Source organism: Tetrao urogallus, assembly GCF_951394365.1.
Source record: "Tetrao urogallus genome assembly, chromosome: 12".
NCBI classification, from domain to species: Eukaryota; Metazoa; Chordata; class Aves; order Galliformes; family Phasianidae; genus Tetrao; species Tetrao urogallus.
In genome coordinates, this window is record NC_136825.1 from 1,894,625 (window position 1) to 1,920,219 (window position 25,595).

Here is a 25,595-nt window from a genome sequence, read left to right on the forward strand (position 1 = left end):
AAAGAAACCCCCAGACCTGGAGACATTAAGTAATATTCTGGCTAATGTGTAGTAGGAGATTCTGCATCTTCTTAAGTAAACTCCTGTCAAACAGCTGGAGGGCTCTGGCCCTGCAAGGGTTCATGGGGGTGTGATTAGCAGAGAGCTCCCAATAATCCAAACTCAATGCTGTCCTATTCCTATAGCTTTCCTTGGCTTTAACCCATCAGTAAGTTTGTGAGGTCTGATCAGTGTGCTCACATCAGCTGTGCACACTGCTATTTTAAGGATGGAAAACGTTTGCTGTGTGAAGGTTCACTCTTGCTGTCTGCATGTGGGCATGAGGAGCTCAGCAGGAAAAGCAGAAGAGTTGTAAGCGATGATATAAAATGAAGGATTCCATCTTAACAGTGAACTAAAAGTCCTGTAAAGAAGTCCTGGCCACTTAAAACAGCTGTTTAGTATCACACTTCAAAAATGGTGAGCTCTGTTAAATACTACTATTGGAAAATAACTGCCTCAGATGCAAAGCTGAAGAGACAGATAGTGACTAAGCAGTTTTCCTTAGGAAAAAAAACTATTTTTCCTTTAATTAACACACTACATAGACCAGCTTGCCCTTATCTTCTCCAAAAATATGCATGTTTACATTTCTACTTCTAATTCTGTCATAGTCTTAAAATGCAGTAAAAACAACACTGAGAAAGCAGATAGGATACAAAACCATCACACACGGTGCCAAACATTGCATGTCAGAGTTATCAAGTGTAAAGTTCACTGAACCAAGAGCTAAATCAATGGATCTTGCTGTTTTATTTATATCACTTAAAAATAGCCTTCAAGGGGCTCTCTTCAAGCATTTCACATACTCAGCCAGTGTGCTTCTTTCTTAGCAATTTCAAAGCCTTGGCTTTAGCTTAGACATTTCAAACAACATCTGCTTTTAAGGCAGCACAGCAATGCTGAATGGGGTATTCTTACAACACAAAGATGAGAGGTCCAGCTTTCCTTCCTTCCATATTAAAAATAGGACAGTAACTCTATTGTCCAAGAAACAGATTTAAAAGGATAACAATGTGAATTAGCGTTTCTGGAACAGATGCTCTTCTTGTCTGTACTGCAGGTCACAGAACAGAAGCTTTAAATATTACCACATACTAAATGTATAAAAGAAAAACACTCTTATAATATTCTCTTCCTTATATCCTGAAATCTCTTTTACCTTGAAAGTAATGTGTGGTGCTGATCAAAGTACTCTTAGGGATGTGTGTAAGTAGAGAATAATCAGAGTGCCTTCAGAGAGCTTATTACCAGAAGCATTCAGCATCTGAGCTTGGTTGCTAAATTCAATTGGCTCTTCAAGTTTGTACTTCTTCTGTGCACAAACAGCAAGAAAAACCCAGCAAGTTCTGTTTGTATCCATGCTGTAAAGGTAAACTTTGAAGAGCAGGTGAGGAGTGGCCATGGCTTCCTATAAACCCAACCACGCAATGATCTCTAATCAGCACTGAGCATTGAGGGAAGTACTGTGGAAGTGCAGAATACATACAGAACCCAGAACTTTGGAATGTAAGGAATGTAAGGAAACCCATCATTGACTACTGAGGAAATGAGAGTTACTCTGAGGAGCGGAGATGGCAAAAGGTCCTCACAGGGTGCTGTACAGCGGCATGGGATGCACAGTGTTGGGGTTGCAGTGACAGGTTGGGAAGGCTGTATCTGTAATGGCTCTTTCAATAGAAGGCCAGAGTGTTGAATGGGATGGGAAGGAACCTGGACAAGTGTTATTTTCATCTCAGATGTTATCTATTAAGAACACGAAAGCCTCCTTTTTAGGCATTGATCATTTGAAAGTCTATTCACCATTCTTAACAAAGCTCAATCGCTCCTGGTTACTCAGACTTGCTTTTCCTCATCTAACATGAACTCCCTGCAGTGAGAAAGTTTAGACAAACACATTTGAGAACGTCAGAATATTGTTTAAAGATTTGTGGTGAGAATGAAAGCGCGCAGGGCTGCCAGGTTACGGCTCAATCAACTGAAAACCAACCCTTGGCAGGATTAGTGCCACATACCAGCACCAGAGAACTCATTAAAACCAGAAAATAATATAGGTACCTCATATTGTAGGTTTAAAACTTCTGTAATTTAAAACTAGTGTGGATCTAATGTTCCTCTCAGTTTCTGCAGGGGAAGACAAAATCCAAAAAGAATGTCATGCTGTTAGGACCCAAGTTTTCATGATGAGTGATGCTGGAGGAGCCTTTCCACCTCCAAAACTGCACCGATGGAATTAAGGAGGTCACTTCCTCTGCTTACTTTTCGTAAGTGAATTGTACAAAGTTGGAGGGTGCCTGTGCCTGAAGTCACACAGCTCAGCACGCCTTCTGATCACGGTTAAATGGATGAGAAGCTATCAGCAAACACAGCTAAACGTTCACAACTACAAACCATAGGATCACCAAGCTTGGAAAAGACCTCCAAGATCAACCAAGTCCAACCACCCACCCACCACAAGCAGTTCCCTACTAAACCACGTCCCTTAATACTGACAAACTGTTTCTGGAGCAGTTCCTTAAGATCTACTGATGGCAACGATTTAAAAACGTTCTTCGTTCATCAGCTGCTCATTGGCTTTAAGCCTCATTAGAAAGCTCAAGATGCAAAAAGCACAACTTTGTTCAAACTGGGAATATGCTGTATTCAAAACCAACCATAAAAACCCATCCATGTCAAAATTAACCAGACTTATAAAAAAGCAAAAAGCACATCCATCAACTAATGACAGCCACTTTAAACATGTTCTAGTGATAAACGTTCCTTCCTTATTCCATTCAATGAAAAAAGATCCTTAATCCGCACAGAGAACAAAAAAAATTAGGACAGCAAACAAGAAAATTCCCCAAAATACTTAAACACAGCTTTCTTCCAGATTAAAGAAAAAGCACAGAGTGCCTCAGGAAAATACATAATAAAAATGAATGTTTTCTGAACTATCATATGGGATTAAATGTCTTTTGGAAACAGCCAGCAGAGAGCAAACAATGCATCCACGAGTTGCATTCTGAAAACCCCCACAAGTCAGGGCCATGCTCAGTGTCAGCTGACAGCACACCATGAACACAGATGTGTTTTGCTTTCTAGACGGAGGGCAACGAATGGCAGGCATGCTGAAAAAGGGCTAAAAGTTTGCCTTTCTTGTCCTCTCATACCTCAGAACCAACGCAGATTCCTCTGCGCGACTCAAAGCCATTCAGAATTCTGCTCCAGACGAAAGCGAGCTGATGGGCACTGTAACTTTTGCCTTTTGCTGCTGAAGAAAACAAGTCTGCAGAGCCGAGCTGTTACTCTTCATTGCTTCCTTTTTTAATAATTTAATCTGTGACATACTGCAGGCTATGCTGCTTAGCATTCCTGCTGTGTGAGCAGGCCTCTCATCTCCACGAGGGCAAGAGAGGTAAGCCTGGGGATTACTAATCTGATCTCTCCAAGCATTCATCAATCTCCAGGAGATTTTTAATGGATGACTGTTCTGAAGGTCTGAAGAAAATCAGATCTGAGGACGTTAATGGATTAGCCATTTCCTCACAATTTACATATACAGCTGTGTAAAAAGGCCAACATCACATTTGTCTGGGCAAATCCGTGCCAAAACCACCAAGGCAAAAAGGGCATAAGACAACAACCTCCCTCCTAATGCTAGAAACTTCGCTCCTGACACAGGGAATGCAGAGCTGTATGAAATATGAACAGACCCCACAGAGGGCATGCTCCATACACAAGCCCTGCCATTGCAGCAACACCCCATTTTCACTTGGGACATTTAAGATTATCTGAACATATCTCAGTCTTTCCTGACTTAAAATCTGGGCCAACACATGCTAAGTGTGAGCATGCAAAGTATTTTCCCCTCTCTGGTAGCATAAGCTTTTCTACCTCATGCAGCTTTAAAGCTCTGCAATGAAAGCTCAGAGAAGAGTTTCTGTTATAAATACTGAGTGATACATACATTGTATACTGTTACAAATGCAGCCTTTTCTGATGATATTGTGCATACCAAATAGTACTCATGAATGCCCAAAGTATGTCTGCTTTCATAGAAATTCCACAGTTTTCGGGGTTAAAAAAAGAAGAAAAAAAAAGATCTTTAAAAATACTTACTTCAATTTCCATTGAAACAATACAGGGTAATTTGAATCACCCTGAGCAGCATCTGCACCATAGCAATTTTATCACTTCTATTTGTGCCATTCCTCCTCCTATCAGCCATATTAAAACCGAATAAAGAAATGAAAGTTGACAACCTCCTTTTTCATCCTTTCCCCTGGTTTCCACCAAAGCAGCATATGATGTGTTTTACTGGCCTTCTTACTGGCACTCCAACATGGAAAACAGCTACAGGCTGTTTCCAAAGACCTCAGTGAGCATACCTTGCATTCAGCCAGCTCCTATAGCCAGGGAGTTCTGGCTTTACATTCCACAGGCTCAGGATCTATCTCTATTCCTTGCATCATTAAGTTAGTCAGAGCCAAAGCTATTATCAGTGATGCCTCCTGCTTGCTGCCTTCAGTTGACTAATAAGACTCAGACCTTCCTCCCACTGGTTTCACCAATCTGGAAGAAATAGTTAACTAGAACACAGCTTGTAAAACTGGACATTTTAGGATTTCCTTGTCATCAGACATTGATCAAAACTTGAGCACAAAGACTTCCAGATATTCCCTAATCCGAGGAAGCAGAGACCTTATGCTAAATTCATCTGATTCCAGAAAGCACAGAATAAATTTCCTCACGCAGAAGCCAAAAGGGAATGAAGATGAAGTTAATCAGGAAAGAGTTCAACAAGGAACTTATACAACTAGCACAATTACTTTATGTAGATTTAAAATTCATTTCAGCACTACCTGCAATCTGAACGCTTTTTGAGAGTGATTCCTGAGACAGCTAAGTGCCCTTTTATTCTCCATTGACCACTATGAAGTGTTGCTCAGGAGCAGCTCATCAACACAACACACACACAGGACAGATCTCCAAGAATCTTTATGAAACACTGTATGGGCATCCAGACAAATTAAAGAATCTCAGGTTCAAATGCTTATAAACAGTATTTTTAGAAAACCATCTTTGGTGCATGAGACTTTCAGTAGATCAACTTTTCAAGTTCAACAAAGAGCAGAATTGATCACAAGTTATTTCCATCTAAAACTCAGTGCCCCTTATCCCATCTTGTTTGTGCCTAAAACTGCCACCTAACATTCCATGTTGTAATATTTCCAATCACGTAAAATAGAGCTCAATGGAACTTTATAAGGCTAATTTAAAATTCTTGCACTTCATTAAAGGTGACATATCTAAAAAAATCTGTTTCAGAAGAAGCTGACACTGTCCATTATTCTGCTAATAGTGTCTTTCATATGAATTTACTTACAAAACTGTTAAGAGTTGCTAAAATAAATACTTTTCATTTGTGAGAACTAAAGGAGTGGGTTGGTACGAACACCTGAGATGGATCAGTAGATTCTATTTCCCAGAGATGGCATTTGGTTTCCTGAAACAACCCAGTGACAGAAAATCCTTGAGGTTGCACTGCTACAGGGGGGCATACATTTTAAATTTTACAGGCAATTCTAATTAGCTGCTCTGTCTGTAAAGCTAGTATAAATTTTATCTAAATATATGTATATATATATATATAATATATCTAAGTAGATATATAGATTTTATATATATATATATAAAATATATTCACTCAGCTTATTATTCATTCCTATCTGATGCTTGCTGTACAGAAGCTTCCAGCTCAATCTGGGTTTATTCCACCCTCCCATTTACTTTTCTCATGTAGTCTCAGACCAGCATACCTTCAGAGTTCAGCGTAATAAGAGTGACATTGTTCCCAATACTTTGGCTTCCTAATTGTCCACTGTTGGAAACGGAGTCACTGGCCTCAGAGCCACTCTCTCCATCTTCATTGTGACTGTCGTCGTGCCCTGGAACCTTCACCACTATGGTGTTCTGCCTACGTCCAGGAACAGCACTGCAGAAAAGAGAAGGATGTAACTTTGGGGAAACACAATCCTTGATCAGGAGAAACAGCAGAATAAAGACAAAGTTGCAGTACAACAGTTTATACAAATGTATTAAGAACATTTCCTATCCACAATCTCCAACTCCACTTAATTTTAACTATGCTCTTGATAGCACAAAGTTTAACAGCCTTGCTGGGCTGCTGTGTATTCTTTATTCAGTTGATTAAATACAGGATATTGGCACGTTCCCAAGCAATTATGTATCCATGTCAAAAAAAATACGTAGCTATGGGAACTCTTTCAGTTGTCATCTCTCAACCAACACTGAGCTCATCCCAGATCCTCTAAGATGTCCTCTGCACACCAGCAGCAAAGCAGTACCTTCAAATGCAGGCTTTCTCCAGGCAGGACTGATGCATTCATTTAGCACTTGCAGTTATTTTACCTTTTCCACCCCCACCTAAAACATTCCTCACTTTCACTGGGAATTGCTGCAGACCGCTGCTGATGTGTCAAAGGAGGAAGAGAAGGGGGAGGATTCCCAGAACTGCTACTAACTTGCTAAGGATATTTTCCAGAGAATCCGCTGCTCTGCTCAGTGGCTCTTCCTGCCCAACCATCTTGGCTACAATTGAATTCTGCCGGTCGTTGTTCAGTATTACTGTGGTCTGGGGAACAACACTGCAAGACAAAAGTCAGAGAGGAAAAGGGAATGTAAAGGAGAGAACCTTTAAAAGAAGACATGAACACAATCTCATTGTTCAAGTAGCCTACTTAAAGAACAAGGCTTAGAGGCAGTCCCTGTTTTTCCCCCCGCATCATGGTCATGTATCGAATGCTAAAGCTGGTAATCCATTGATTCCCAGTCCACTTGAATCCATGTCCACTTGACATCTGTATCACTTTAAGCACTCATAACTCTTTCAGAGGACAGACAGCTTCAATGGAGTTATATAAAAGTCCACAACCCCTGGAAAAGTGATAAAGAATCCATCAACTCAAGACACACAGGAGGAAGTCTGCAAACCACAGCTCCAGAGAGTCACCGAATTCTTGTTTTGAGAAGCCTGGAAGTGAACATTTTCAGAGCTCCTACAGCCAGCTCACATGATAAAGCATCTCTGCTAGCAGGACAATCCCCAGAAAAAGAACGTGAAAATATTGACAGCAGAATCAGATATGGAATTTAGTTTAAAAGCACATATTGTTGGGCTGGGGGCTCTCAGGGGCACGGAGGTGAGAGCAGCACTGAGGGCATCAGAACAGAACATTAAATAACAACAAGACTAAGCTGTTTCTTATATTAAATCTAAAACAACAGAAAAGCAGTTAGTAGCAAGGAGAAACCAGCAATGAGAAACTCTCTCATTAAAAAACAACACTAAGTCTGCAATACAATACAGAAGTAAATGTAGTAAGCAAATGCCTTCGACATGCAATTTACTATTTGATTTTGTTTCTGAGATTACCATCATTGTTCCCACACTGTTACTCCTTGCTCTATCTGCTGAGCAAGGCATCGTTTTGATGTCGGAGCTGCTTTTGGTCATGGTGAACTGAAGGGAAGAGAGAACTCCGAAGAGATGTTTGTGTTTTAGCCACAGCGAAGGCTTTCTTCTTTCTCTTTGCTCCACACAGTAAACAGTCTGCTATTGTTTTTACTTGTCCGACATCTCAAACATAACTGATGGCCATTTATTTTTCCTAACTGTATTCCTTGGCTATTTGTTGAAAAGAAATATGAAAGACAAACAAATTAAACAAATGTGATGACAGCAACTCTGTTTATTTCAGCTGTAACAGCGCCTGCTCACATGAATATTCATGTGTGCTCCTAAGACTTTAAGTCCTACAATATCCATTGTTAAGATCCAATGGAAAGATAAGAAACTGTCCTAAGAGCAAACAATAAATGGATCTCAACTTTGGCTCCGCTGAAGTGGCTGATATGGGGTTTTTTTGGAAACAAAAATCCCAGGGCCTAATGCCCCGCTCCCCCATTCCAACAATTGGAATCGTTGCTAGTAACAAATGGGATTCCTTGAGGACTGCCAATGATCTGTTGGACTGCAAAGCTCGTGAAGCTCTGGAAGATGTTTGTCTAATCATGGACGAGTACAGAGTGTGCTATGGCTTCCCATGTCCACGCGAAGTTCAAGTTCTATTAAGCAATAAATGGGTTGAGATTTTTGTTTTATTTTAGTTACAATCTGGAGCATAAAGGCTGACGACGTTTTCACAGTCACTTTTTCAACACGATCTCTCATTAAAAGTAACTATGCACGTTACCAGACACCACATTCTCCTACTTCAGTAAAAAGGCAACTTGTATTTCCCCCAGTTTTAAGGCCAACCACCCACCAACTACTTGATCAAACAGGCAGCAGCATTGGCAGCTGCCCCAGCCCAGCAGCCACGTGTTCTTGTTTCATCCCCCAAGTTGTCCAAATGGATGAAGTTTTCACAGGCCAGCTTAAATGGTCACAAATTTCACGCTTCCTATCAGATGTTATTAACACCATCTTTCCCCCAAACATTTGCGAGTACCTTCTTAAAATTTCACTCACCAAAGCTCGTTTTTAACGAACACTGAATAATTAATGGCATCTGTCGAGATAAATTCAATAAAGTTCCATTTATCAACTCCCTAAGCTTTGGCTCAAATTGAGCTCTAATTTTAAAAAAATAGTCTTAGCACTAAAAATAAGGAAGTTTGGTTTGGGTTTGTTTGTTTTTGTTTTTGTTTTTTTTTTCTTAAGAGAACATTCATTTTTAACAAAGACACTGGAGATGAAGCCAAATGGCACACACCTTATTTAAAGCCATCGTGAATGAGGAAACACTTTACTATAAGCCATCAGCACACATTTACCCCTCCCTCAATGCATCAATATATGTTCAAGTTCACAGATTAAATCCACAATCCTTTCTTCCCTCCAAATTTACGCCTACAACAAACACCGGGTCCTCTCTGAGCATTGTCCTATTAACTAAGAGAGGTTAAGTTATTGAGAGGAAAAATCCACTATACGGTTGTTTGGGAGGAGCCACTAACTAAACATACCATTTTACTGACACTTCTTTTCCTGGCTATACAGCACAAAGGCAAAACCAGACACCACAGACACAAGGAAAATCTTAGTAACCAGTCACAGCAACAGCCAACTTGTCCATCAGTTGCTCTGCACTTGGAAATGAGCTGTTACCAAGCGGTAAGGATTCAGAGAATCAGGCTGGAGGGGAAACTGAGTCACACAAAGCACTATGGTAGAGAACAGCATCTGTTTGGGGCCGCTCAGCACAGCACAGCACAGCACACAGCAATCACTGATGGATCTTTCTCAGCGATTAACCTGAGTGGGAACTCTACATCTGGTTTCAAAATAACTGAATGAAGCTTCTTGTCCATTTCCAGGAATCACGAGGCGGCGGATAAAAGATCTCTTTCAGTGCTCTGTATTTAACACACACAGGCTCTGGTACAAGCCATTCCGTTCTACTTTGATCCTAAAAGAGAAATATGATTATTATTTTTTTTTTAATGTGTAATGCTTAATTCCTGAAGACCGATGCTTCCAAAAGCAGATGACCTAAGGAGGAGGAGGAGGAAGAGGTTGCCTTTCTGTTCAAACTATCATGAAGGTTAACCCAGAAGCTATCATTCTAGTCCATGCTGTGCACATCAGAGCGCTCCGATGCTGCTGACCAGATCTGACAACGGAGCATCACGAGGCAGAAAGTTCTGAGAGCTGATGCTGTGAAACCTGAGCAGCTAATTATCTGGAAGGAGAACAAAATAACAGTTGGGACCAATACAAAAAGGGAGGCCTGATGCTTGCCAACAGGATTTCAGTCTCAGTTTGTACACAGGCAAAACAGACAGGCACAGGATTCCCTGCAGATATGGGAATGCGCTCCCCAGTAAATTCCCTGTGAGATGTTCTATTGTCTGTTCTCAGTTTTGTTTGTTTTAGGGAGGCAGCAACAAGAAATTTGCTGAACCTATACAACTTTAAACAAGGAGTTTATGTAGTCAAAACAGAAGGGGCAGCCTTAAAGAATCCAACAGAGGAAACTGTTAAATCCTATTACAGCCTACTGGGCCCACACAGCGAATTATTCCGTTTTCTTTTTTGTTTTCTTTTTTCAGACTGCAAACCTTACCGTGTAGATGAGTCTACTGTAAGGATTACTTTCATCATTACAATTATTTTACGCCCTAAACGAAAATCATAAAGAAGAGGGAGGGCAGCTACCAGATCCCAAATGAAGCAATTCTTCCTACGAGTGCTGCCAGTACCATACTCATGAAAATGATGGAAAGAAAGTATTGCAAGTACTTAAAGTACTAAGTATTAAAAGGGGTCAGAGGGAGTGCATTGGAAACCCAGCATTGTTGCATGGGCTTCAGTAGTTTCCATTTATGTTCACGTATTCCTTTCCCCATAAGCATTAGAACTTGGAGAGACTGCTTCTGCAATTCTGTCTGTTCTTGGACACAATTTAGTAAAAAAAAAAATAATAATAATAATAATATCCTAACATCACGATGCTTGTAGATAGACTTATATTTGGGGATAATGTTTCTTAATGTCACTAAACAATTTGCTAAATTACAGCAGAAAACATTTTTAAAAGAATAAACACGCCAGATAATGATTTTCAAGTGTGCACATTCAGCCTCTGGCCTTTTATTATTATTATTTTTAAACGCACAAGACCTTTATCTTTTGCGTAAGAAAAACGCTGCCAATGGTAATTTTCAGTCTGGAAAAGGAGAAAGTTAGATCGGATCATTACTCTTCACTCTGTCACCTTTTTTCTTGCCAATAACCTGTCAATCACACAGAACATCATCAATGCCATAAAGGAACTTGGCCTCCATGACACTGCCCGCTCTCTTTCTCCCAGATTAAGCTTTCATTTAGCAGAGCAAAACAGAAGGAACTAACAGAACTAACCTTCTGCAGTGCCTCTGGACATACTGCTACAAATAGTTATGGAATCTTTACAGCAGTCCTCAAGCACTTAAAGAAAGAAGACAGTCCTCTCTTCAGGCCATTTCTGAGCCTCCTTTGCACATAAACGAATGCATGCAGCTCCTAATGTTTCAGAGGAGAGCAAACTAGCCACCAGCTAAATGAATGGCAAGTGAACACTGTTCACCAAGCAGAGCAGTAAAACACCTGCTATAGCGCAGAGCATGCAAGCCAGGCACTTGAACAGTTAAAGTTTTAATGTCCCTAAACTCTGCAGTCGTCTAGCCATAGGCAACTGCCAGAAAAGCAGCAATGCTATCCATCATTTTCAGGAACAGTTCAGTTACCCAAAATTATCTTTGAATTCTATGCATCTGGAATATCCCCTACAAGCAGACATTATAAAGACAGCATTAACGATTAGGTTTCATACGAAGACAAGCCAAAGTACACCAACCATCGTGGGAGAGAGAGATTCATGAATCTGACCACTGAGAAAGCTGTAATTCATTTATAACAAAGATGAAGTAAAAGCAGCATTTATTAAAACACAATTAACTTGAGCTGGAAACTCTCTGTAAACTCCAAACTTGCTCCAAGTCACAGAAGATATTTATGCAGAGTTTGTGGTGCTCAGCCTTACCTACAGAATCTGCCTTTCAGTTGGCTGGCAATCAGGAAGAGATGAATTACAGCTTTCAGACCAATTTTATCAACCAACTTAACAACCTTTTAGAACAACCTGTTGTGGATTATCCTGCCAAACACGTCCTTATGACCAACTGTGATCCTTCACAAACGCTAACATCCTTTTGCAGGGGTTCTCCATCCAACCAGAAGCCACACGCTGCTACAAGGGATCCGCAGAACCACCGCTTCCCAGCTCAGCACTGCATGGATTTCACAGCAGCTGTGTGTGTGTAAAAGTAACTCTCACTTTAAAAAACAAATTCTCTTGTTGCGAGCACAGCTGAAACTCTGCAGAAACTGAACGCACAGGGAAACAGTCTTTGAAGGAGCTTTAGACTAAGCAGACACAGAAAAGAAGCAATAAAACAGTACAGCTGGGTCAGCTTGCAATCAGCAGCAAAGAGCACTATAACCAGAAATAGCATTACTCTTCTGCTTCTGAATAAAGAGCAGAAAAACAGGTCACGGCTTACAGTCAGCAGGCTGGCACCAGCCTTTCTACAGATAAATGTACCCAAAAACGTAACAGCAAAGAGATAACACAAAGGTACATCAGTAATCTATGGTGGTTGGTAACAGGCGTGCAGAACAGCAGAGCAGACTCACGAGAAGATTGTTGTGGCTAAACAGTGCAGTAAAATGTTACTTTTTCCTTAGCAAACACACTCCCAGCCTGGGATGACACCTCTCCAAGTAGGGAACAAAAAGCACTGTTTTTTTTTTCCCCTCAATTTCAAATGCGCAAAGTACTGGAAATGGAATGAGAACTAATATAAAATGCGTATCTTATAACCCAAATAAGAAACGGCTCTATTTCCAAAGGCAAAAAAGCCCAGAGGAAAAAAAAAAGCCTCATCCATTCATGTTATAGAAACCACCTGCAGCACAACCACAGCTGAGCACAGGAGTGTCAGTGGGGAGATGTGAGCAAAAGGGCCAGGAAGGAAACCTCAGAGTAGGGAAAATGTGCCCCATTCCAACACAGTTGCCTTCAATGAAAATCATTTTCCAAACTTCCCTATGATTTCTAATGCCTGCATCAGAATCATCACAACCCAATGGACGATCTCAGCCTCCAGCATCACGAAGCAGCACCAGGTTTCTGTAGGCAGAACCAAAGCACACAGCAGTGGTGCAGTCAATGTCTATTTCTGTTTTTTCTTGCTTCACCCATTAGCCTGACAATGTTGCCTCTCTGAGAGCTGGTACTGAAGCTTTCATATATCCGTATTTTATACAAATAATATCGTTTTGAAAGAAACTGGGAGCAGATTTCCTCTCTCATACCCCACCCTTTAATATGGAACAAAGAGATCGAGCTGAAGATATGCAAAAATGTACAGTTCCACAGAAGGGGAAAAAATTCCGTTTGGAAAAACATTTGGATTCCAAAGTGTGCTCCTGACGTTTGGAAACGTATCAGTTAAATAACAGCTGCTGCCAAGGGAGGCAGATGGAAGCCTGGCTCAGTGCTGTCTCACCAGCCTTGCTGATCCCTCGCTGCATGTACGGCTTCTCATCCCTCTGCCTCCAGCTCCTTCCCACCTCGTGCAAAGCAAAACCAGCGCTCTCCAAAAACCACCATAGTTTCCCTCTCTGCTAACATACTGTTTTTTCCAGACATAACTAAGACCAGTGGGCTTTGCAGCCTTTAAAACCAGTACTACTGGTGCCTTAATCCGGTGTGAACAGGTATGTAAGTTACTTTCAGTCACAACATGGACATTAAACATCTGCCCTTTCCATAAGAAGAAAATTTACCGCCAGCAGTCAGTGCTTGATGAGGTGCTCTCCTCCTTTTCAGTGTATCCTTGGAACAAAACGCTCCAAATTACAGCAGTGCTTTCAATGGAGAGTGCTCCTAACGCTGAGTTTTTCAACTCTAAGCATCTCCAGACACCGACATGAAAACCACATTCTCAGACCTGGAGCACAAAGCAATACATAAGACTTTTCTGCCCCCTTCTGTTCATTAGGTTGTTAGATGACTTAAAACACACAGCATGCAATCTGTGCTTCCAGGAGCCGTTGTACTGCTTCAGATACACTGAAATTCCAGAACTGCACTGAAATAAAATCTGAATAATCATTTTCACTCATTATACAATGGTCGCTCCCTGGTATTAAAAGCAGGAATTCTTTTCAAACGTTTCTTTGGAAAAAGGAGAAGCACGACCCATCCAAACGTGTTTGCTCTGAACCAAATCTCTATTGGTGTGCTCCCCACCCTTCTTTCCTAAATGCAAAAGCTGGCTGTGCTCGTCGAACCACAGATTGAGGTGAAAGTTCTGCTTTCCCCATAACTTATGCAATATCACCTTATGGGATTTGGCAAACGCATCGGTCAACCTACATTTTAATGCTTCTATAATTGGCTTTAAATGGCTTTTTTAATACACTAATTGCACTAGTAAATGTTCCCCCTAATCCAGACACAGAACTCAAAGCTCTTCTGATCCCCACCTATGCCTCCCTTTTTCATTAGCAGATACCCTTACAACTCAAGGACATCCATCCCTAAAACGTCCCAGCACAAGGCACAAGCTCTGTGTGTGCTCAGCACTCATTCCTTAGCTTGCAGCTGAGAACAGTGACATATTGCAGGCTTCGTCCAACTGCATTCATCTTCTTGTGCTGTAAATTTCAGATTCACTCAAGTGAGATGCAGAACAAAGTTGCTGTATGTTAGCTAAGAGGGAAGAAGTATCCATTCACACGTGGTTTGAAACAAGTACAAATTATGTTTCACAGCTCTCAATTTAAAAGGCTCTGGGTCGATCACAGGCAAAGATTAGCAAAAGGAAGCTTAGGGCACCACAGCACAGTGAATAGGCAAAAACTAAGACCTGTGATGCTTCTGCAAGACTGAGACAGGAAGAAAGTTTAGCACTTCAGACTTGACTGTAAGTGCATATTGCTGAAAATCTTTGCTACCACTTTATTTCTTTTAAGAATTCAAATTATATCTTTAGATTTTTTTTAAGCATGTTCTAACTGCTAATTTTTTTGTTTTAATCCATTTATTTTCCATCTATTTCTCAGGCAAAAGTTATCGGCCATGCTTGCTAAGCTATCATCCAAATCACTGTGCTGTTACAAAGGATATTTCATCCGAAATCAATAAGTTAAAAACATATGGGCTGGGAAGACGAATCAAAACAGTTCAAATCTTGGTCAGCTCAAAACGTTCTATAGGTTAAGTTCCATCCATACACACGACTCCAACAAACAGATGAAACGTTAGTATCAAATTGTTGTTTTAATCCTACAACTGAGCTCACGCTCTCAACCCAAATGCTATCTGAAAGTTATATATTGGTCCTGAATTCATCAAATCCCACCAACAAATTCCTACATGTTTGGCTCCTCGATATCTTAATGCAACAATAATGGAATGTGAAACTCCAACGAGAACACTGCTGCACAAACCTCAGCAATCCAAGGCACCGCTTCTCCTCAGTCCCACGTGAATTTTAACTCCCAGCAGCGGAGAGATTAAATACAAAACGGACACAAATCAATGATACATGGAATTTGGAGCACTTGTGGAAGGTCTGTAACAAAAACTCCAGACAGGCAGAGCCTACAGGACAAGATTCATGTCTTAATATCTAAATCTCCAGCACAAGCGTCCAAAACAAGAGTTATGACTGCTTGCAGCACGGCTGCTGTAGATCTTGCCGGATACAGCAAACTGCAATAGAAATCAGAGTCAGGAGAGTTCCTCAACTATTTTTAATATAAGGATGTGTCAGTCCCAAGTAGAATGAATCACAGAGGTTTGCTGAAGTTACAGCATGTACCAGCAACTGAAACGTGCGTGTCGGTGCATTTGAAGGATGTCAGTCGGAATGATTACCGCTGAGGAGCGGATTCACTCGAAAGAAGTTGAGGCTGATGAGTTCTTCTGATGGACCGGGAGATTCTGGAAAGGGTTACAGTGTGTTTTTCAGGGAATCAGACGTTAAATACTTTGTTCACAGTGCAGCCAAAAGCCAACACTGTGCAGCCCAGGACCGGGGGGCTGCTGTCTCATTGCAGAACTGCAGTCTTTGCTTAAATTCAGTTCCCAACATTGAACTACAATCATAAGAGAAACTAATTTTCACACACAAACACACCTACTACACCTCAGCAAGTTATTTGGGGATGTAATCTGTTAATTTATGCATTTCAAGCCACAACAATTCCTCCAGGCTACCACACAGCTGAACGCTTGCCGGGGTTGGAAGGAGCAGGTGGCTAATTTCCTTCCTTACAGAAAACCACAGAGCTCACACCTCACACTGGAAACCTAATGACTGTGTATGCCTGCATACTCAAAAATGGCTGTGTAAGAAACCCACCCCTCTGTTATGTCTTTGCTGGGAGGGATTTAAGGAAAAGGAGAGGTAGAATTGAAAGCAGAAACCAAAAAAAAAAAGGCATGAAGGTAATAGCATCTCGGGGCAAACAATGCAATTACAAAGCTCTGGCTGCTCGAGTGAAACTTCAGCTTTGTCTCAAACGGTTTGGTTTTTTGTTGTTGATTTTGTTGTTTTTTCAAAATGCCAGAATTATTTTGCTTATCATTTAATTACTATTATTATTGACTGTGCCCCCTGATGGGGGATGTACCTCAAACGGTACAGATTTGCCACCTTCCTTCCCATGCACAATGCCTGCGGGTTGGACGGATGCACAAAGAGCTGATCAACACGAGGGCAGCACGGCCCCCCTCAGTTCTTCATGACCCAATCCCATTAATTACAAACAGAACTCCTACTGGCTGAAGCTGCAGGTATGACACTCCAACTGCTAATTTAAAACAAGTTTGTTTGCACACAACGCCGCTGATCGACAACAGAAAATAAGGGGGAATGTTGGTTAGCTGATTGATAGCGCAGGGTCCGGTCCCAAACCATGACAGACGCTCATCTGTGCTTTTCTCAGCCACTCCCAGACTTCAAGGGCTGCACTGAAAGCTCCGTTGGAAAGAGGCCCCACCATCAGACGTCCCAATGGATAAACACACAGCGTTTGCTTATAAAAAGTGACAAGAATTTCTGAAAAGCTGATGAACTCCAAATATTTCCCAAAGATTCTCCAAATACGTTCTGGTCACCACCCCAAACAATGCAATGTCTTTTTTTTTTTTTTTTCTCCTTGAACCTGGCTTACTTTTACATATTTTCCAACACAAAGGGCTGTTGAGTTGCCTTCAGGGCCGAATGTGGAACCGGAGAAATATTTTTCCAGGCGTAAGTTCAGTGTGTGAGATCAGGCTCACGGCAGGCAGAATAATGTACCTGTAACTTGAAAAATAAACCTTATGCCATATGTCTTTCATGATGCTGTACCCCTCAATATCTGCTTTGTTTCAAACCGTGGCAACCTGAAAAAATTCCACCTGCAAATGAAACACCTTCAGACTTCTCGGAAGGAACCGTCAAGCTCTCACCTCTGGTTCCAGATATTCACTACCCCAAAGGTTTACAATGCTGATCTACGTTATCAATGAATCATAAAAGGAAAGAAAAAACAGCCAGAAATTAAACTCTGAGAGTAGCCTAACAAATGATGTCTTTTCAGCCAGAGGGCGGTGAGGCACTGGCACAGGTTGCCCAAGGAGGCTGTGGATGCCCCAGCCCTGCAGGCATTCAAGGCCAGGCTGGATGTGGCTCTGGGCAGCCTGGGCTGCTGGTTGGTGACCTGCACACAGCAGGGGGTTGGAACTGGATCAGCATTGTGGTGCTTTACAACCCAGGCCATGCTATGATTCTATGTGGAAAAGAGGTTAACTACATTCCCCAGAGCCTCAGCAGCCACTATATAATGATAAGAACTGAAGAATTACAATTCTTTTTGAAAGCCTGGATTAGTATTGTTGGATACTTCATTAAAATCAATAACAATCCTTATGATAAAGAGGCAACAGAAATGAAAAAGCCATTCGACTCCTGATAACATGAAATTAGGTTGGCTCAGGGAGTTGTAATTCATAGGAATACATACAAAAAACTCCAGGTATTTGGTTTTTACACCAATACCTTCATTAATCTGAGTGGTCACAAACATATTAATGATCTACACCTACAGAAATACAGAAATTCTTACACTCTATCTGGTACACAACTGCATCAAGCCTTCTGTTTTGCACAGAAAAATCTTCCTATATCTCAAGACCAAAAAAAACCCAACAACAACAAAAAAGACAAGAACAGTGTCTTAGAACCAGCTGACCAAACTACCGGAAGTGAATGGCAGCCAGGACAGCCACAGGCAGCTTGAGTTGGTCAACATCCATCCCCTGAGCAGGTCTTGCTCAAGGACACCATGCCAGGCCCTTACCCCAACACCGACTACACAGAACTCTGCAGTTGTGTTGAACTCTCCCATTAAAGGCAGAAATACATGAAATTCCATCTCCACCTTTGGTGATCAGTACATCCCCAACTCTATTTTAACTTCACCGTGACAAAGGTTCAAAGGAAAGATCCGAAGAGAAGAGAAACCCTACTTATAAATGAATTCCCATATTTCATCAGAAATGTTTTTATGACTGTGAAGAAAATACCAATTTTAAATGCAAATCCTGTCCAAAATCAATACATTTCAAAAACCATTATCCTCGATTTAACAGCAATAAAAAAATTACATCCTTGAGAACACAGCAGAATTGCACAATGTAACATTGGCAGAAAGCATCCAGAAAAACAAATGAGGGAGAGAGTTCTGTGGAACCAAAACAAATTCCTGTCTTATCTAAAGCAATCAACCTGAACCATTTATACTTGGGCTTACTCACTCAGAGGAATGATTAATGGAAAGATGCTAACCAAAATAACGCCGTTTCTGGACTGAAACCTTTCAAGATGAAAGATTTCCTTTAAAACACGGGTAGAAGATTTCAGCTGTGCTGTCACACCATACGTTCATCAACTTATAAATCTCAGGGCTGGGCACACGCTGCGTTTCAGACTTGTCATGTGGGGCTGCCACTGTGACGGCCGTCAGGCACCGCACCAGCTCTGCTAGCCAAGAAGCTTTCAGCAGCTACCGGGATTTTCGAACAGCGTGGTACCTCATAAAGAAAAGTAATTAGGTATTTCTAATGGCCACATTGGCAGGAAACGTTGCAGACAGAGGAGGAGACGTAATCACTTCGTGGAGGGGAAAGCAGGACCGTGCTAATGCTGCACAGAGCTGGACACGGCTCCCAGCACCAGGACGATGCCACGACCAGCTCACGGCGTTACGCTGCTGCTGCTCTTGGCTCTTCTTCTCAAAGCCCAACACGGCCCTGTGTGATCCAGCACTCCTTGCCCTCCATTCTTTTAGTTTTGAAACTCTGACCGCCTTATTTCTAAATACAGATGAAGAACCTGTGCTTATATTAACAGCTCTACCAGCAGCTGGTTGCCAAGCCATGGGCAACTATGCTTTTGTTAGAGTGGTCACCCAGGCAGAAAACATTCATTTCTTATGGTGAGAAGCTTATATTCCACCTTGTCTCATAAAGGCATGAACTGCAAGATATCATAATAAACCGTGATTATGAGCTTGATATTTTAGGTTAAAGAATGTATCTCAATTATTAAAATATCAATAATAAAAGTTAATAAAATACAGCAGTGAGCAAGTAGTGGCATAATAGAAAAAGGCTAATGTTGGTGGTTTGTGTTTGTCTGCTTATCTCACATGGATGCCCCTCACAACAAGAAGAAAGGAATTAATGTTTTCTGTGCAGCTCTAAAGCAGTGCACTCAGAACACTGCACTGAGCATAACTTACACAGTGTTTTTCAAGTATGAAGTTCAGAATGGGTGATGAAAAAGATCAGAAAGTGGAAAATCTGACTGACAAAAGACAATTTACATTCGTGTACTTTGACTACAGTGGATTATGAGAACGTTGTTGATGGATGTTACACAGTTACAATAGAAAATAAACAGTAATTACTTAGAGAAGTATTAAGTTTTTCCTAGGAATAAAATTATCAGTGATGGAAAAGTTGTTACACAAAAAGTCTCTTGATCATCATATTTCTCTGGCTGGAAAAATATCCATGGTTACATGATAGGCACATCAATGTTTAAGATATTTGGAACCACATTAGGCAACTCATAAAGGTGCTCCAGGTCAAACCTGCCCCTTCATCAAGGTGGATTTGATTATTCAACAGATTCTCCATCTCAGATTTCTACCTCCAAAACAAATACAGACACTGTTCTAGTGACTGTCTTCAGAAAACAAGCACATGAAACAAACTCCACTGTATTTCTGGCAGATGAAAATATGAAGTAATCAGAACGATGAACTCATTAACTCAAAGCAATCAGATAAATAAATAAAAGCAAATCTTCAAAACCATCTAAAACAGCCGATGTGACTTTTGGATGGATGAATCTGTCTTGTTCAAGCCAAACTGAAACGTGGAAACTGTTGCAAACTGCCCATTGCTCAGCGTGATGGGATTAGTGTTACTCTAACTAGAGGTAACATCACGACATCGGTACAAAAGTTGCCTTTGAGAAATTCACTCCACACTCAAAAGCAGCATGCTGAGATCCTGACAGCCATATGGAAAACCATCGAGCTGGATGCCAGAGAAATGGATCAAGGTTATTTTTACAACATTATTTCTATTATTTTCTTACCATCGTACTTTATTGCAGGTCTGTGTAGCGCCAAGAGGAGAACCTGCTACCATGGGGACCTGGATGGGGCTGTGCTGTTTGTTCATGACAAGATCCAACTTTTCTTCCAGTGATTTACAGGTAGCCTCTAGAGCCAGCAACTTTGCCTCAATGCTATCCAGTCGCAGGCATATTGTCTGATTAATGGAACACAGGAATGACTAGAAAGGGGAGAAAGCAAGAGAAACTGCTTTTAAAAACTTGCACATTTATCTTCAAGCAACACACACATAGGGAAGCTCAGATAAGTGTGACTGGAAAACGACTCTAAAGTAACTAGCAGTGTGCCTAGTGACTAAACTCAGCCACGGACAAAACTGATGACATCCAGGAGCATTTCAGCATTCTCAGACTCATCCAGATCCTTATTTAGATGCCAAAAGCATTCAAGCCAAATACATTTGCACCTAAGCACTTTGTTAGTATGATTTCATACACCACACAATCATTTAAAATAACGTGCCAGTGCCTTTCATTCAAAGTATTTAAAAACAAAAGGATTATAAACATCTGAAAGCATCCTTCTGGATAAAGTTAAGATTTCTTTTCCTGTCCAAACAGATAAATTCACATGATTACAGTGGAAATTATTTCAACACAAATCACTTCAGAGATGACAAACACCGCTCACTTTGGTTTTCTCCTGAACAGCAAGTCAGGAAAAGCAAATAAGTAAAATCTGTTCTCCTAAGCAATTCGATTTAAAAGAAAGCATACTCCACTTGGTTTCCCTTGGGGAAATACAGGCTACTGAAGGGTAACACGTGCTTGTCTGCAAACAGCAACCACGCCATCTTGTGGCCCATAGCTACAATTCACACAGTTGCTCTAAACACACAGCTCCACTGTTCTATGAGTTTCTGCACCAAATCACATAGCATTGAACAAACACGGCAGCAAAATACAACTCATTCACTTAAGCACCAAGACAAAAACACGACTAAATTACACCGGTAAGGGCAGCATAGAACAGCGGGGGTTGGAGGGACATGAAAGATCACCCAGCTCCAACCCCTTGCCATGGGCAGGGATGCCCAAAAGGAGGACAGGCACCAGGTCAGCATGGCAAGCTCTGTGGGCACAGAGAAGGCTGGGCTAACTGAGCCTGAACCAAATACAGTTCAACTCTCAGGAGAATACTGATAGCTGAAGAAATAACTTTAAACACGCTGCATGTTGTAACGATGATGAAAATATTCATCTTAGATACATATTACCTATATGTGTATATAACCATATCTGGGCATTGTAACACACTATATCAAGTTTACCCTCTGGGTCAATTCACTCCATCAAAATGATGTCTGGGTCACTGGAATTAACTCTGCTTATATTTTATTTTGCACATAACCTTTTAGCTATTAATTTCACACCCAGAGATTTACCAGTTCTCTAGATCTTAAAACTTCTGCAGAGAAATGAACGTACACTGCAAGAAGGATACAGTTCCAGCCTTACACAGAAACATACATATAATGGGTTCGTTTCCCCCAGGAAAGCTTACTTAATTGGTTGTTTGAATAAGAATAGAAAAAGATTTGATGGTAACCTTAATAGAGGGATCCTGGCAGTTGATTTCTATGCGCTGACGTTTCAGAGTAGGCTCTACATCATCATCTGTCACTTCATGATTCGCCAACACAACTGCAAAGAAAAATATGCCATGGCACATTCCACAAGAGACAAGAGTTACAAATGCATTAAGTGGACAAATCAAAGAATATAAAAGGAGTCTGGCTAACATACTGTAATTTTTTTTTTTCAAACTTATTTGTGTTAAATTATGACAACAGCTTACTACTTCTCACGAAATTATTATCCAGATCTAAGACAATTTCAGCCCCACTGAGGGTGTAAAACTTGGGTGTTACCTTGGATATTGTTTCTTTTTTAATTAGGAACTCACCATGAGGAAGCAGAGTTGCCACATCAGCTGTTCTGCTTCGACAGATCCACTGGCTTCTGAAACCCCAACACTCTACAAAACCGTAAGCAGTGCTAATGAAGTTCTAACAAACACAGGATTTCCCCCACTCTATGCAGGGTAGCAATAGATAGTTTTTCCCCAAAATACATTAACAAAATGCTGCAGGCTTTCCCAAATAAATAGTTGGCTATGCAGACCGTGCTGTGGGTGATAATCCTGCCCAGCAGGTTCCCAGCCAGGTTGGGGCAGGCGGTTCTCAGCTGCTCCTCCAACTCTTGGGAAACATTTCTAAACAAACTTTTTCCTTCTGCATCTTAAGAGGTGTTTTTGATAAGAGATTATATTTTCTGTAACTGTGGCTACTGTTCCAGAAAACATTTCTATCCAACACTGAAATCCATTTCTACCAACACTTACTCACCTATGTGTGAGTAATAATGTGATCCAAAGGGTATTAAAGATGCATAAAGAAAGCTGTTCAAATTCAGCTGCTAGTCTTAATAAGCACTTCAGATTTCTAAAAGGAAAAGCTCAGGAGTGATTTCCACCTTGTCAGTGGGTAATACCGTACCTGGGTTGTCTGGAGTCAAGTCTTCAACGGCAATCTGAACAACATCTGCCAGATCCTGTTCTGACATCATTCAGAACCAGGCTGCACTTTGCAGTCAAACACCACTGCTGGCCCCCAAACAAGCAGTTTTACGAGACATGCAATCCTGAAAAACAGCAGCAAGAGGAGCATTAATCCCTGATATATAACAATTCAGCACTCATTTTTTCTCATGGCCATGAAAGAAAACTGCTCATACAATGGCACAAACTGCCATGCTAATTGGAAACCTCATCAAAGAGACAGCAGCTGCACTGTGGGCATCGCCTCCGTAAGTAACCTTTCTACAGTAGGAGCAGGACCACGCTGCAAGCCTTTCTTGCTGAGTCTTTCTACATATTCCCAATGGATAAAGAGATGGGTTAGCATCAGTGATTTGGTGGCCCATGGGTCTAAAACACAAGAGAAAATGTCTTCTTTCCAATGTATTGACATCTTCTACTTTAAAGGCTTGTAAGAGTACACAAATCTATCTGTAAATTCTGAGGTTTTAATTTGCAAACTATCACTTGGCTCTTGGAAGCACTCAGACCCAACCCTTGATGCTGCAATAGCACACAAATCTGCACAGATCCATACACACACAAGCTCCTACCCCATACAGACTGTAACAGGCCTCCAAATTCAGCGAGGACTGGGAGCTCCCTTGCTGTTAATTGCAAATCAACTTGTTTGCCCAAGGAGGCTGTGGATGCCCCATCCCTGCAGGCATTCCAGGCCAGGCTGGATGTGGCTCTGGGCAGCCTGGGCTGCTGGTTGGTGACCTGCACACAGCAGGGGGTTGGAACTGGATGAGCATTGTGCTCCTTTGCAACCCAGGCCATGCTGTGATTCTGTGATTCTATGATTGAAACAAAAGTTCCATTTTTTTTTTTGGCTGTTGAATCTGTTTTTTCTACTGTCTGATTCCAATGAAGCTATTTGCAGAATATTTCCTGATTTCTCAGCCCTGTTCCCTTCAAGCCCTCCATCAACGTTATTTATTAGGGTTTTAAGAGAAACTTTTTAGCCTCTAAAACTGAATTACAATCACTGGAATCGGCCGTATCTGTTCCTTCCCACAGCCATAAAAGGACAGGCATAAAACACAAAGAGATCGGTCAACATTATTTTTTTCCCCCGTTTCCCAACCTGAAGCAGAAAACACAAGTAAAATAATTTGAGGTTTACCAGTGGAAACGGTAATTCATCCCTTAACATTGACTCTGAACCAGCTCCAGCTCTGCATAAAGATTTCCCTCTTCCATTGGAACACAAGAAAGCCATTAAAGCCCGCAGGTGGAGCACGGGGCGCTGGGAGAGCATCGGAGCTTGGGAACGATTGGGGGCCCGGCGCAATGTCAGCACCCATCCCCACACTGGGACTCCCCACATCTCAGAACTGTTTACTCAAAATATCAGCGTTGCCAACGTTGAGTCATTTACAATTCTGATGGTGGTGAAAAACGGGCTGGGATTGCGCGGCCGTGGCTGCGCGCCCGAGAAAGCTGGCAATGTCCTAAAGAGTGTGGGTGCCATTTGGCAAATGAGATTTGCCATTTCTGAGAAACCCTGGCCCGCAGCCAGTCCTAACATCATAAAGCAGCTGTGCTCCAGTTACTGGCCATAATGTCACACGCTGCAGTACTGAGAACCCAGCCCTCGAGTTGAAGCGCTAAAAATGGACCGACTGCAACAAAACCCAACTTTGAGAACTTCAGCCATTTACACAACGTTGGATTTCGCTGATGCTTTGTGTTGCATTCTAACCACAAACACATCAGTAACTCGTAAATCATTCCAAAGCATTTCTATTCTTTGCAAGCCATTCTAAGACGTACTTAGCTCTCCAAAACTCATCGTGAAATGACTGAGATGAATTAAACACAAACACAGGGTAATTTCACGCTTCTGACCTCCTTTCTGCATCTCTCGTGGGTCACAGCCCAAAGCACTCAACCTCAGATCAGAAAATTAGCCCTGAAAGATTCTGCTAGTCCTTAAACAACAGCACGGCTACAAAGTCCTGATGGGGAAAACAGCCATTACACACACACAGCAATGTTTCTTCGTAACATCAATATTTATTTCCATTTAAACACATTGTATTACAGTTTCAAGGAATCCCACACTGCTGCTGGGCAGTTGGCCAGCATCAGGCCAGAACCCATTCTTGGATTCTCTGTGGGTGGAACAGAACATAGCTGTGCTGTCGGCGCACTCAGAGAGCTGCAGAGTGGAGCAGGGCGCTGATGGAAGCAGTGCCTGAGTGAGCTGCACTGCCTACTGCAGCCATAGCAGCTTCCACAACTGGGAATAACTCTTCCCCATTCCACATTTCAACTTACAGTTGAAAACTCCCACAGCAGGCTAAAGAACCTTATGACCAACGCTTGACTTCAGAATCAAGGACGAATGAACGATGAATGTGATACTATTAAAGTTAAATTGCCACCTTTGAAAAGCCTCAGCTTACAAACTCAGAACAATTTCCTCAATCCATTTTCCACGTATTTTACTTGGTGAAGTATTCACCACCATTTCTGGAAGCCAAATATTTCCTCTAACACTGGCCAGATGTCCGCAGCCCTCCCCACTTACCCCTTCTGGCTGCAGGCTTTGCCCCCACTGACTCTAAATGAAGTGCACACATTAAGAACCTGATGATGAAACATTACCTGGAGCAAACATGAAGTGATAAGAGAAAAACAGAAAGGCAAAAAG

General features: G+C 41.5%; 1 protein-coding gene across 2 annotated transcripts in view; it reads right to left on the reverse strand.

Annotated features, from left to right (window-relative positions):
- Positions 1-22,923, reverse strand: part of BANP (BTG3 associated nuclear protein) — a gene marked incomplete at both ends in the record, with an annotated part of 115,569 nt that extends 92,646 nt beyond the window's left edge. Inside the window, 6 exons of one of the 2 annotated variants that reach the window (XM_079541454.1) lie at positions 5,841-6,016; positions 6,567-6,689; positions 20,317-20,516; positions 21,905-21,999; positions 22,262-22,333; positions 22,854-22,923. In XM_079541454.1, coding sequence (XP_079397580.1) covers positions 5,841-6,016; positions 6,567-6,689; positions 20,317-20,516; positions 21,905-21,999; positions 22,262-22,333; positions 22,854-22,923 — 736 coding nt within the window. The remainder of the gene's footprint in view (positions 1-5,840; positions 6,017-6,566; positions 6,690-20,316; positions 20,517-21,904; positions 22,000-22,261; positions 22,334-22,853) is intronic. The other variant, XM_079541455.1, reaches the window with a different exon arrangement.
- Between the last annotated feature and the right edge of the window lie 2,672 nt (positions 22,924-25,595).